At 47.0% G+C, this 14,707-nt stretch overlaps 2 protein-coding genes across 3 annotated transcripts in view; one reads left to right on the top strand and one right to left on the bottom strand.

Moving 5' to 3' along the window:
• The window catches only part of LOC6497062 (putative uncharacterized protein DDB_G0277255), a 50,302-nt gene that overhangs the window by 12,932 nt on the left and 22,663 nt on the right, over positions 1 to 14,707 (bottom strand). For both annotated transcript variants that reach the window (XM_044716559.1, XM_014906025.3), the window contains 4 exons: positions 8,568 to 9,291; positions 3,866 to 4,249; positions 3,299 to 3,785; positions 2,602 to 3,240 (listed from right to left, as the gene is read on the bottom strand). In XM_044716559.1, the coding sequence (XP_044572494.1) occupies positions 2,602 to 3,240; positions 3,299 to 3,785; positions 3,866 to 4,249; positions 8,568 to 9,291 (2,234 nt within the window). The remainder of the gene's footprint in view (positions 1 to 2,601; positions 3,241 to 3,298; positions 3,786 to 3,865; positions 4,250 to 8,567; positions 9,292 to 14,707) is intronic.
• Positions 7,759 to 8,525, top strand: LOC6498442. The gene has a single exon (XM_001962792.4). It carries the CDS (start codon positions 7,904 to 7,906, stop codon positions 8,270 to 8,272), a length of 369 nt encoding a protein of 122 aa, XP_001962828.1. The 5' UTR covers positions 7,759 to 7,903; the 3' UTR covers positions 8,273 to 8,525.

Below are 14,707 nucleotides of genomic sequence, written 5' to 3'. Positions count from 1 at the left end.
CATGGTGATGGCGATGGCAATGGCGGCGGGTTCAAGATTCTTCTCTGCGTCGGCCGATTCTTCGCCAAAACAGCTTCGTTCATTTCTATTATTTTTCCCCTCCCTTTTCGTTTCATCGTTTTTTTGGATCTAGACGAACCCGTTTTGGGCCAAGGGGAAACATTCCAGGCTTGTCATTAACCGACAGAAACTAATTCGTTCCAAATAAGTTCAAGGTGGAATGCTGATAGATTGACAGAGCCATTGGGGTTTGCAGATGTTTGTTTAGGTTCTTGAGAAGACTATAAATTAGTCATTCTTGGATTCTTCAGAATTTTGATGAAGACGTGTCTATGGTAATGGAGGAGATTGCGAAGAGAGATATCTCTTTGAAACTTTGAACTTGGCTTATCCATGAGATAAATGAAATAAAAAGCCTTCCTGAAGTGTAACTTATCTCCGTGTTATCTCTCCTTTGGAGCTGGAATTCCAGGCCTAATCTTGCAGACAGTGATCTGGTTACTGGCCTCCTCGGTCACCCCACATTCCAAGCCCAGAACTGCAGCAACCCACCTGTACGCTACCTCAGAACACAATCAGAAAATCCATTTGGCATTCTTGTATTCTGGGCTAAGGGGAGTGGCTCCCTCCTGTAGCTCGTGTCGCTGATCACGCATAGAAATTATTATTGTGCCTTAATATAGCCATAAATCTGGAAATTTTAAATGCAGAAAATATTGCATCCTGCTGCGCGAGGAGCTTCGGGTCCAACTTATGACTTCATCTGCATTTTTATGGCGAATCCACTAACCTGATAATAAACCCTAGCCTGGCATCGCTAGGCGATGCAGCCCAGGGATCGAGCCACCCATGCGTGCCCCTCCCCAGCTGCAACGAGGAGGCTCTTGCAGCTCTCCTCTCCACACACACTGGCAATATCAATAACACTTGCAACGACTGCAACATGATGCGACAACGTTGTCGTCGTCGTCGCCGTCGCCGTCGTCGGACAATGTCACTGAACCAGTTCTCAATGTCTTCATATAGATTTCCACGGCCCGGCCAGAGTCAACCTCTGCACTAAATATTTACAACCTCCACAATATCTCAACGACCGACAACGTCAAAAAAAAAAAAACAAACCCAAGAGTAGTAAAGGCTAAAGCGAACAAAAACAAAAAAAATGAAACTAAAATGAGGCTGGTCTTTTCTATTACTGGCCTGGCGGAACAAGTTCATGCAACTGCAACACCACCGCTCCACAAAAGGTGTTCAGGCGACCAAGACCGAGCCCAAGACCAACAGTCAAGTCAACAACCAACAACCGACAACAGACAACCGACAGCCAACAGCCAACAGCCAACATTCAGCGATCAACGACCGGCGACCAAAGCCGGCCAAGTGTCGTTGTGGCCATAAATTCAATTGAATATTACGCCAATTGCCTTTTTGTCTATCGCGGACTCGAACTCGGGAGGAGTCAGGCACCACGTCAGCCTCCAAACTGGTTCCATCATCATCGTCGTGGTCGTCGTCGTCGTCGTCTTGGTCGTCATGTGTATGTCGCTTATTTATTTTTCCCCCCATTTCCCCATTTTTTTTCGATTTTTTTTTTTGAAACAGATTTAGTTCATCTTCGACTGCACGCTAAGCCGCTTTCAGCGTGCTAATTAGACGCCTCTCAAGGCCCCCAGTCTCCTCCAATATCAAATGCCGGCTAATATGCATCAAAATGTGTCATCACCTGGAGCCTACAGCCTACAGCCTGGCCCGGCTTAATTGTTAACTCCTTGCAATCGAATCGGACTTGGACCATGTTTTCACTCCATTAACGCGTTGCGACCGGAGGCTGGCGGGCGGCCAGAGGGTGGCGGCATCTGCAGATCCTGAACTGGGTCCGGTAATGACGCCTGACGTTGACCGATCGTCGACCGCAAAAGCCAGTCAGAGGAGTTGCAACAAAAACGCGACCAAGAACTAGAGCTCAAGCGAGTCCCAGTCCCCATCCAAGCACCAGCACCAGAAACAGCACCAGTTTCAGGCTTAGGCCCTGACCGACCGATCAAAAGTCGTTCAACTTGCCGGAACTGGTCGTAAAGATCACCTGGCCACCATTCCAGGCCAGGCTAGGCCAGGCCAAGCTGCCTATGTGGAGCGTTTTCCGCAGAGAGTTGGAGTGCCAGTACGGAGCTCGCATGGCTGGCATTAATGACCGTCAGAGAGTTCAGGCCCGGCCCCAGAGCGGGTTCACGTCCCAAATCATAGTTAATCTTCTCGTTTTTGGATTTCGGCAGGAAGCCCCAACCCAGAATCAAAAAATAATAGCGATTTGCCGATTGCAGTTGTGTAGAAAGCTGTCATAGGGTTTAGGAATCTTTTCACATTCCTCTGCTCTCAGAAGAAGCTCTTCAAGTATTATTTTCTTCAAAAACAAGACTCTGCTCCAACTTAGTTGGAGAAATATAAAAGGATTACTTCCTAGAAGGTAGGTATTTGTCCCTGCCACTTCCACCATAAAACTCAATTAGTCGACTCTCCGACAGCTCCTTTCTCCCAGCGAGCCTCCTTGTGGCTTCATTTTCTTAAAATAGGCTTAAGAGGTAGCATGTTTTTGTGGCCTACCTGGACATACTCCGCGCATATATCAATTCCACCCACAAAGCCGCACACATCGTCCACCGTCCAGGAGTTTACCTCCTCACTCTGGGCTTGGCACCTCTTGCGAGGCTTGCTAGCTCCTGGTCCCGATCCCGATGCCGAATGGGTCTCGTCGTGCTGATGGTGCTGCTCCAACGGTGGCGGGGATGGTGTGGATGCGGATGAGGCTGTGGTGGCAGTTGTGGCCGTAGTGGCAGTGGAGCTGGCACGACGCTCGGCCTTAAAACGCTTGGCGGCCGGTGGCTGGGAGCTCAGATCCAGTGGCGCCGCCGACGCAATCGAGGAGGTAGCACCACCACCGACTACCGGCGCCACCGATAAATTCTCAGTTGCGGAACGTGGACTAGACTGCCGCGAAGCGTGATGCGATTGTTGTTGCTGTCGCTGATGTTGCTGCTGCTGTTGCTGTTGCTGTTGCAACTGGGCCGAGTACATGAGAGCGGGTGTTACAAATTGGGCGGCCTGCTGCAGTGCGGCATTGAGTGTGGCACTGGAACGTGGTGTGCCCGTCGCATTCGCGTTCGGCGAGGAGGCATTCGACCCGGAGCGCTGCTGCTTAGAGCGCAGGATCTCCTGGATTTGGGCGTCTTTTATTGCGCGTGCCTGGATGGAGAATTTTTAGACATGGGGATTGGGCATAAAGGGGCTAAGATCTACTCACCAGAGTCAATAAAGCCTGGGTGCTGCTCATGTCTATCAGCGGCGGAAAAATGCCGGACGAGAAGGGCAGAAAGTTGGTCATAAACGGAGAGACACTGGCGGCGGCCACCACGGCGGCCATTTGGCTCTTGGCCTGCTCCGTGGGCGAAGGCGCTGCTGGAGGCGGGGCCAGTTGCGACAGGGACGAGCCACTGCCCGGGGCTGTGGCACAGCCCACGCCCCCACCGCCGCTCATCTTGCTCTCCTTGGCCAGGTTACCGGAGGCTGTAACATTCCCCGATGCTGCAGCTGCCGCAGTGGCCGATGGTGAGTGCTTCTTGGAGCTGCTGAGGCCGCTGGAGCTGCCACTGGAGCTGCTGCTGCTGGCTGACTTGAGGGCGGAACTGGAGGCAGTGTTGGCGGCACCCGGTCCGGCTCCTGTTGCGGCCGCTGCCGAGCTGCCACTGTTGCTGTTGTCGTAGTAGGAGTTGCGACGTGTGGCATTGTGGCTGAAGGAAGTTGCAAGTAGCAGCAGGTATTAGCCACCAAATCGGAAAACATTAAACCTATTTTAAGAAGCTCTACTCACTCATTTGGATTGGTGTTGTTGTACTTGGCGGCCAGACACCGCATTATATCCGAATAGTTGCGGGTGGAGAAGTCTGTGGCACTCGCCGTGCCACCTCCACCATCCGCCTGGCCAGTGGTGCTGTTGGAGCTGCTGCTGCTGTTGCGATGTTGCTGCTGCTGCTGCTGCTGCTGGATGCTATTCAACAAATTCGTCGACAAATTGTGCAGCGGCATGTGCGTTGCGGTAGATGAGGCAGTGGCCGAGGATGTGGCAGCTGCCGTCTGGGCACTGGGCGGACTCAGGCGCTGTTGTTGTTGCTGGGACTGTTGCTGGTTGGGTGAGACACCACCGCCACCGCCGCCGCCGCGGAGAGACGACGAGGAGGGCGTGGCGCTGCGAGATCTAAAACGAAATGGGAAACCCATTAGTTATGTTAAGTAGAACATTTAGCAGGTTTTGCATAAGTGGGAGACATCAGTGGTGTGACATCAGCTCTCCATATATTTCTGATATGTGAGACACTTGGAGAGCCCAAAGCCAATCATAAATTTGCATTAAAATTTAATTATCCCGCCCCGAAAAGGTGTCGCATACAATTGGATTATTTGTCATTCCGCGAAGTGGTCCAGCCAGCTCTGGACCTCTTGGCTTTGACATGCTAATAAGCGGCTTCCGTGAGAGTTCTTCTCGGCTCGGAGGAAACAGAGTCTAGATTTCCAGGCCCCCACTGATAACTGGCTTGGTTCTCTGGCCAAGCGGCAAGGCGATTACTAATGCGATGGGACATGGGAACAGCATTTTCCCAAGGAGCTTGCTCGGCGGAAGCAGTTGGATTGCAGGTGAAAGGCCTGGGAGAGTTGGCTCGATGGGGGATCCTGCCTGTAGTTCCATAATTCGCATCCCAATGATCTCTTCCTCCTACCTGAGTCTGAGAATTCCTTGTCCTTTAAAAACATTTTCATTTGGGAGGCTCTCCGATCGAGAATCCTGAACGAGACCACTCATGTTAACCCATGTCGGGCATTTGCGGCCATAACTCATATGCAACTACTGCCCGGACATGCCACCAACCTTGTGCTGCCCCCCGCGCCACTCCCTGCCACGGTATCCGCTTTCGAAATCTCAACCACTGGCTGGCTATTCCTGGCCAGAGCTCTCCCCAAACACGAGCCAAGCCACGCAAGACTTTGTGGGGGAAAAAAAAATAAAATAAAATAATCAGCATAGATTTCAGGCCAGATCGGCAGTGGCAGTGGCAGTAGTGGCTGCAGCAGCGGCAGCGGTCACCTCCTAAACCAAAATGCTTGTTGCCACAGCCAGTGGCAGCTGCAAGTGCCTGCCTCTATTTCAAAAAAGCCAAAAACTTTGGGTTGCCGGCCAAGAGATCTGCCTCCTTGGCTTGGGGGCTCAAGTTTGGCCATTTCCCTACTCCGTTTTAGCCATTTTTGAAGGCTAATAGCTAATGGCCAGCAACACTGGCTGCTAGCTGCATGCCACTGGGGCTAGGTGGTTGTGGCATGCCCCAGCCACCGAAGGGGGAAACTCGTGCTGCACGTCGTCGTCGTCGCTGCAGTCTCTGGTCGTTGGTCATGTCGTGTTGTTCTTTCGGAGGCTGTGGCACAGACTTATATATATCAGCCGGCTCCCCTCCGCCTTGCCCCACCCTTAACCCATTGCAGCCCCCCTGCCAGACATCCCTCTCATGGTTAACCCCTCCCATCCCTGTTGTTGCACTTTTTGTTGCAATTGATTTATCGTGATCTGCTGGATGTCGATTTTTTTGTTCGGTTTCTGTTATTTTGTTCGCCGTGTTGCCTCCGCTGCTTACAACTTTGTTGCTCCTTTTTGCCTCTTTTTTTTTGGTGTGTCTTGTGTTGCTTATTTTTTGGATTTTGTTAAAAATGTTGATTATTGCAAATTGCTTTGGCGATTGGTAGCAGCTACTTAGTTGTGTTTTGTTGCTTGTTCTCGGCAATTGTTTGAACAGCGCCACAGATCAACACAAAAAATGGCTTATGGTGGCGATTATGTTAACTACTGCTACAGTGAACTCTACCACATCGCTCCAATCGCGATCTGTGGGGCCCATTGGCTGGCTGGCTGGCTGACTGGCTGGCCCACAGATCCTAAGATCGGTGGCATGCCTAATTGGTTTTCATTATACAACCCGGCATGGCAAGGCAAGGCAACATGTGCCCGCCCCGGTATGCAAATGGTGTCTATTGTTACGCCTACACTGGCATTTATCCATCTAACCAGAGATTGAAGCTTATTTTTGGCTTTTGAACAGATTATAGTATTATTTTCATCATAATCTTTAGGTCTTGATGTTGTCTTGTCACAAATAAATCCAAAATGTTAGCAGATCTCTCTCTGAAGTTGATGTAAACTATCATAGATCGATCTTACAAATATTTAATCCATTTCCTTGAGGTTGATACTTTGTAATACTACCAAAAAGAGTCAGTTCTAGGCTATCTATATTCTGACTGATAGCTAAGAAAGGGTGGTTAAAAAGTGAATATCTTTCAACTAAGAACTTATAATGTTCAAGTTTGATCTGTACTCAATACTGTGATCAATACTCTTTAAAAATGTCAGATCTAGGGTCTAACTGCTGGCTAAATGAAATAATAAGCTGATACCGAACATTCTGAATATTACGAGCTACGAGAAGCGGGAAAATCCAATGGGGTTCTCGTTTAATCAGACAGATAAGTCAACTTGGGAGGTGATCTGATAGATAGGACTAAAAAAAATTACCTTTCTAGGATAGCTATCAGAAATAGTATTCTGATCCCGACTATTCTGATTGATTTTTAAGAAAAGAAGGGATATCCAAAGAAGATGTCTCTCAATCAAACAGATATATCGACTTGGGAGGTGATCGTGACCCAGTATGATCATATATGATCACTATCTTTTAATAGTTTGGCGAAAAACATCAATGAATAGCCCCACAAATGCTTGAAAAATTCATCAAAAAGGCTGAATATCCAACAAAAATGAATGGACCAACTCAGATTTGTGAATGGAACCAGATATGATCAAGTTATGCATAGATATAGATATATTTTGAATTAAATACTCGAGAACCTGGAATAAATTTCCATTAATTCGCCCGAAAAGCCCAAAATTTATGATATAAACAACGCTCGAGAGCTCTCACTTCTTGGTCTGTTCGAGAGGGCCCTAAGACTGCCTGCCCCTTTCCCTAATAAGCTTAACTAATTTGCGGATTAAGAATTATTAATGATGAAAATGATGCGTCTAATCCGATGTATTTAATCGGACGATCGGACAGCTGGCCACCCTGCCAAGTCTGAGACTAAAAATCCATATCGGAATCTTTCGTGACCAGTCGGTGTCCACACCTAAGGTGGCGATCGACCACCACGGCTCATTAATATTAATATGGACGGACGGAGCGAATGGCCAAAATGTATCCACCAATTGGTGGCTTTGTATCTCGCTGTGTCCATCTATGCTTGTAGACGAGGCCTAAGGCTTGTGGAAGATAAATTGCTTTTATTTATATTAGTCGGAATATAATCTTTGACGCCATTAATTTAGTTGCGCGTATTAATTGCCGATGATTTTGGTTGTCAAATCTGTTTTCAGTCTCTATCTCGGCGGTCTCCTACTCTGTCTGTGTCTTATTAATTTTTTGTTTCTATTTTTTTTTTTTTTGGTTTAAATATCAAGTTTTTCAAAAGCCGTTTTTCATTCAGTGGGCAGTGGGTTCTTTGTTACTGGAGGCAGCCTCTATTTGACAGCAGACGTGTGCTCTCGGCGGTTTCCCTTTTTCTTTGTTGGCTTTTTTGATTAATTTACTCCACACTCGACTCGCCTCGACTCGAATCGGCTCTGAACAGAAGCCAGATCGATTTGGTTTCTTCTCGAGGTATTAATTTATTAAAATGTTAATTCATTTGTCAGGCGCTGACAGGCTTGACAAATCGTCCAGGAATAGAGCTGCTTTCCTCGAAAACACACGTGCTTTGCAATCACTGTGGGTTTCGACACTAAAATATTACAGCTCCTTACAAAAAAATAATGTCTGACCAGGAGAAGGATGGTAGGGATTTGGTTTCCGACGAGACGGGCTCTGGCACCACGGATAGTCCAGAGGATGGGAGTGATGTCATGCCCCTCACTGTCATACCCTCTATTCTGCGATCCCCCCAGTCCAAGACTGTGATGTCCGGCGCTCCCTCGATAACCCTCACCATTCCCGATTCCAATCACTCTATACCCAACGAATCCGCCGAGGAGCGACTCCGGCGTAGACTGCGCTTCCTGGAACTGAGGCGGGAGCACTACAATCATATGTTCAACCACACCGAGGTCTGCCACATGGCGTCCTCCGACGATCCGGAAGATGTCGAGACAAGGCGAGCGCACCGCGACGAGGATTCCATGTAAACAGGACTGATATTCAAGGAGCGGGGACAACCAACAGCACTCGACAGTCGTTTAGCAAAGGCACAGGATTCTGGTGTTCCATATATTTGCATAATAATTTACTAAATTATTTATCAAAAGTGTGTGTTTTATTTTATGATTAGTACTTTAGAAACCAGTATCCTAACAGAGAGACAACCATGACCAGAACCTACTCCTACTCCTACTCCTACTTTATACTATTAATTAAGCTATTAATCATACCTTTTTTTAATTTTTATTAATTAACAAACTAAAACTTAACCTTAAACCTCACCTGGCAAATGAACTGACGGTGACTTCGCCATTGTGGCTGCTACTGTTGCTCCCCGGACTGAGGCGCTCCCTCTTGACGCTCAGGTGCTGTGGCTGGTGACTCGAATGGTGGTTGCTACTGCTGTTGTTGTTGTTGATAGCATTATTGTTGTTGTTGTTGTGTATGGTCACCATAGGCTTGACCTCCATCATGAGAGCATCCTTGTGATTGTCCATCTGCGAGTACTTCTCGTTCTTGACCTTCTCCAAGTAGAGGGCCGCATAGGCGGCGGCCACCGTGGCAGTGTTGCTGGCCGAGGCGGAGGAGGGCATGGGGGCGGAGGACGTGGAGGTGGAGGGGGCGCTGGACATGCCCAGGGGTGTGGTGGTGGGCGTAATGGCCGACTGACTGACCATGCCGCCCGCCCCACCGCCGGAGGTCGCTTCGCTCAGCTTCTTGGCGCTGCTCTCGATGGCCCCATAACCGCTGAGCAGGATCGAGCGCTCGCTGAGCATCTTTCCGGCGGAGGCGAGGTCCGTGGTGTGGCTTCTGTCCTGCTCTCTACCCTGTTGGCCCAGTTGCCGGAGATCGCTGGCCAAGCGCTCCAGATGCTTCCGTTTGGTGGAGGCCGCTATGGTCCGGTGGTCGTCGTGGGTCGCCGTCGGTTGGGCTGCACTGCGACCGCCCACAATGGCGGTGGTGGCCTTGGCTGGCTTCTGCTGCAGTATATCGGTGGGTGCGTTACCTGTAACCAGTTATAGAAAGCAAAAAAAATAAGCTGATTAAAAAGTGCGTAGCAAGAAGTTCATGAATTATTGGAACCACAGACCCCATTAACTGTCTCCGAACCCCAAAGGTTAAGATATGTTAACAAATCATTGACCCGCAGTGCTGAACCTTTAAGCTAATTACTGGGGTGAACCAGGGTCCAAGCAGTGCCCCACGTACAGTAGGGCAGCCGGAATGGAAATTTGACTTCATTGGGAGGGCTGGAGAGCTCCATACATTGAACTTTTTGTGGCGCGCCTTTAGTGATTATCCGCAGTGCCAAAAATTGTTTGTTTGTCACTCATACATAATTAAGTTTTTAATTCAAATGGTAGAAAAAATACAAAATAAATGAAAATAAGAAGCAAATCCATGTAGCAGCGATGACCTGTACTAGCCCGAGGCACAATCGTGTCTCCAAATCCCCCGCCAGAAGGTGTAAATTGATGGAAGCCCCCTCGCCAGCACCCAGATCCAGTCCCAGACACAAAAGCCTATACCTATAGAGCCAGTGAGACCCGGTGCTAGATCATGTTCAGCTGCCAAAGCACACAGCATAAATAATTAAATGAAATATTTACAACCGAAATTAACAACAATTTGTAGTTTAACGCTCGTTACGTACAATCGGGCCTCGAATCGTACACCGAAATTGCAGGTGGTTCTGGCTGGAAGCTCTGCTCCTCTCCGCTCTCGGAGCTCGTTTCATATCGAATTTCACCCTCTGGGGAGTGGGAATATATATGGAATATATATGCTTTTTAATAAGTTGGTCGGGGCGTTATCATAAAATTAGGTTTATCATTGGTTAGCATAGAATTAAGTGTGTGTCTATGGAAGGCAGAAAAAAAACAGATAAAACCAAAATCAACTGCCCTAAAGTGGTTAGACAGTGGGGAAAAGGTTTCTAAATCTTTCTATTTTTTAGCTTAAATATTATACTTTTTTTAAGGTCAACAATAGGCTGTTGCTTATCATATTTGTTAGTTATTTCCTCCAAAAACTATGTCCAAAATTTCAACAATTTCATCCCACTGTGCTGGGCCATTTAAGTTGGTTTGTTTTTTTCGTTGCTTGGCGATCGTTCCGGGTCCCGCTTGCCCGGTCCCGGTCAGCTCTCTCCCCAAAGACCTCTGATTGGCATCGCTTGGTGCCAATGGTGCTAAGTGCCGAATGTCGAACCCAATGATGATGATGATGATGATCATGGGAGGCGGATACGGTAGGGCCAAGGGGTTTGTTTATAAAAAAAAACTACTAGAAATAGAGATAGGAATAGGTATAGAAACAGAGACAGATAGAGAGTTCGACCCAAGCAACATGTGCCATGCGCGACACTGTTGACTTTTTCCAGTTGGATGTGCTATGTATGTTGTTGTTTTTTCCCCTCCCAGCCCCACCTGAGGTGGTGCGGCTAGTGGGGAACGTGTATCTGTGAGTACGAGTACGGGTATGAGTCTCTGTGACTGATCCGCACAGTGACAGGCCGCATTTCGGTCACCGCCGCCGGGTCGACAAGTGTCAATAGTACTAATAGACGACGCCGACATCGAAGCTTAGGACCGGGCACGTTCACACCATTTAGTCTGCCATGAGAGTCATGGGGGGATTGGGGAGTTCTGAAGGTTCATTGCCATTCGTTTGGTGTTCGGTGCAAACACAGCTGCCGTCAGGCCGACCTGTCATGTGACCAACCATTTTTCAATCATCGCCAGCAAATATAATACATAGTAGTCTCCTCATAATAATTTCTATAAATTGACCCGAAACAGCTGCCCCTGATAGGTCACATGCACTGTGCCGTCTACCGTCTACGGTCTGGAAGTCTATAGGGCAGACCTTGGGGAAAAATACCAGAAAAAAGAGCTTAACCTCTGACGCAACCAATCATAGATAGTTGATTTCGGTCTCGGCCCTCACATTTGACTTTCATGAACGAGTGGCATGGCATGGCATGGATAGCTAGCCAGTCAGTGAGTCCATTGTGGCTTATCAGCTGTATTTTATTATTTCTTTTGACCTCATTTGAAAACCAAATAGCTTACCCCCTTTAGCCTTTATGCAAACCGCTGCCTGACAGGGTTCAACCTTTGTTCCCTGGTCTCGACTTGTTCGCCCCCCCCCCCCCTTAAGAAGAGTACACACACCGAGTGTACAACAAGAGAACAACACCCAAGTATCACACAAAGTCAAGAAGGTAATATTGAAGCACGCTGATAAATAGGGTCTCTCTGGTTCAGAATCGGGTTCTGATTCGGATTCGGATTCGGATTCGTATCAGGGGCAGTGTGAATGAGAGCGATTGGGGTCTATCTTATGGCACAAGACCCTGAACCGATTGGCCTTTCCTGCCCCTGATACTTGATGGGGAGTGTGTGCTAGATAGCCCCCTTGTATAAGGATCATAATAGAATTATTGCACAACATTTTAATAGATAAACCCCTAAGGTACTACCCACCAAGTATCTCTCTATCTGCATCGCTATGTTTCAGCGCTGGGGTTCGAGTTCGAGTTCAGTTCGGTTCAGTTTCAGTTTTCTTTCTTTTTTTTATTTTTACGTGATTTCTTGTATCTCAAGTGTTGTGCTCTGGCCGCGGCGTCTTATCGCCTTGTTTGTCCAAGTGCCAGTTGAACTATATATGTATGTTTGTAATGATCATGATGATATACGTATACCTCCTATATAGGGGGCTTAGTGCGCTCGTATATGGCCTGGCCTTCTCATGGTTCACGATGTTTTCGTCGGCGGCGGCCGGCATGTGTGTGCTTTTGCCTTTTCCCCCCTTTATTCTCTCTTATTGTGCTGCTCTCGATTCTTTGGGACGTTTTTCTGGGGCTTGGGGCCTTTTTTGAAAATCATGTCGCATTTATTAGATCATCAAAAGGTGTTAAAGATTGTGGGGAGCGTTTCACTGATAATTTTTTGGCCCAGCCTGCCCTGGCCTTTTGTGTGTTAGGTCTCTGTAAAGTCAAGCGTTTCAATTATGGCTTTGCTTCTATATTTTTTTTTTGGGTGAAAGTAACTAATGAACTTTGAAGAGTAAAATAATGACAAAGAGTTATTGCTTATCTCATGTTTTGAACCTTAATTCTCATGCTGTTGGGATAATTTTTGATAAGATATATCATTGTTATGAAAAAATATTGTGAAATAATGCCACTATTCTACTAAATTTAATTACTAATTATGATGCCAAGTGACAGCTTTTGAAAATCTCCTTCCGATTAAGTGACAGCTAATAAAAGATGGCGGACTGAAGCCAAGACACACACCAGTATTGGTAAACCGCAAAGAGTGGAGCGAGCTAACGGTTTATGACACTGTTCCCCGCAGGTCTGCCGCAAATTGAAATTTCAAATCAAATCAGAGCGGAGCGCAGCGCAAGGCGGAAATGGCAAATGATTTTCATCCAAGATTTTGCAACTTCATAACGGGCATATCCAACAAAAATAAAGAAAGAAATTAAAGTAGAAAAAAAGTGGCCGAGAACCGAAGAAATAAAAAAAAAGTTTCATAAATTATTAACACCTCTGCCATTTGAACTGGACAAACTGGTACTCTGTCCAGTCCGAGCCGTGTGTGCCGCCGGTCGCGCCTCTCTTTGCGCTTCTCATTGAGGCAAGCTACTGGCTATACTCGCAACCTGCATAATTGCTTTAATGGAATTTGATTTCAAGCCCAGCCTCTCAACGCTGGTCAGGGCTGGCGGTCAAAGAATAAAGTTTAAACGATGATGAGCTTGGGATGAAACTGTGACTTCTACTCATCATTATAATCTTATTCCTCAAGAACTATAATTCCTACTCATTATCAGATCATCAAAAATGCATAAATTGAAAAAAAATGGTAATTAGCATACCAAGATCGTGTCACGGTGCCATCACTAGACCCCACCTTGTCGTTTTTTGGTCCATTGCTGATGATGTACAACCACTATTAGCATTAAAGTTTATTATCGACAACGACGCTGGTTCTGAATTCCTGTAAAACAGGTGCATCGCTGCTGCTGCTGCTGCTGCTGCTGCCGCTGAAGGCAAACACACAAGCACAACAAGAAGCACAAGCACTCGACTGCACAGTGAGGCCAACAAAAGAGGCCTTTCAACTTTTAGCTATAGATTTCTCCACCTCAAGCCGAGAGCCAAGCCAACCGATCCAATCCGATCCAAGCCCCCCATACCTATACTATACCATACCATACCATGCCACACCGCTGTTGCATGCAAGGCAGGCGCTGCTGCAGCAATGCATTTGGCCGCTAAAAGCGCCTTATTTGGTTAAATTGGTGCAGATTGCTGGCAGGCCAGCTCTAAATAATAATTAGCACAGGTTTTTTATTTTTTTTTTCTTCATCTTCTCGTCGTCGCTATCTCACTTCTGCTTCTCTGGCTCGCCTCGCCTTGCTGCGCTTTTGGTTTTGGTCTTTCACCACCACCCGGTGCACCACCCGTTGCACCACCACCACCCCGTCACACCACCACCACCACCACCACAAAATCTTAAACAAAAAAAAATTGGACACAAAAAAAAAGTAAACTAACAGAGAAAATACATCTTGTTGCATGCCACATACGGGGTGAAATTTCCTTAGAAATTTCGTGCTTGCCTGCTCTGGTTTTAATTTGATTTTTACTTGATTCCCCGCCACTCACTGCTGGCCCCTTCCACATTCTCCTGCCGCATCTGGTGGCCCAGGTTCAGGTTCATAAATTTACTAGATGTTCGCCCGATTTCTTGGCTCTGTGTTGCATGTTTAATGTTGCTGCTCCGTTGCATATTCGCGTGGCCACCGCTATGCCTTTATGGGTTGCATAGACTTGGCTTTGTGGGCTGCACAGCCTCGATGGTGTTTGGATTTTTGAAAAACAGCCCTTGTGGGGATTAGGGTGGTCTGCTAATCCTTCCAGGTTGGATATTCTTTCCATTTCCTTCATTTATCAACAAATAATAAACATTCAGATAACAGATTTTCAGGAAAAGAATCAATATTGTTTATATAAATTGGTAGCTAATAGATCTTCCATCTATTCTCTTTTGTATCTACTATATATCTAGATCTTCCAAAGATAGAACTACACAAATATAACTTTAAACCTTCTATTCTTAATAGTCCTATCTGAGACAGACTTCAGAGTCTGAAAGACTTGTAGTCTTCTACCCTTTTCTGTACTCTCCGATCTATCCCTTCAAGCCATACACTACGCGGCAGCGCCCTTCTGTAGATTGAAAGGCGGACCAAATTCTGTGTTCCTTTCCCCTTATTATTTCTAAAAAAAAAAAAACTAAATAGGTATGTAAAAACAATTTGCCAATTGATGCCGATAAGATAGTTAGAGCGAGAAGCTGACTCTGAGAGGTAGCCAGGGAGGTGGGTGGACGAGGCAGGGAAAC

The sequence above is a fragment of the Drosophila ananassae genome, chromosome 3R (assembly GCF_017639315.1).
Source record: "Drosophila ananassae strain 14024-0371.13 chromosome 3R, ASM1763931v2, whole genome shotgun sequence".
Lineage (NCBI taxonomy): Eukaryota > Metazoa > Arthropoda > Insecta > Diptera > Drosophilidae > Drosophila > Drosophila ananassae.
The sequence above is the reverse complement of the archived record's forward strand: the minus strand, read 5'-3'. Positions and strand labels throughout refer to the sequence as shown.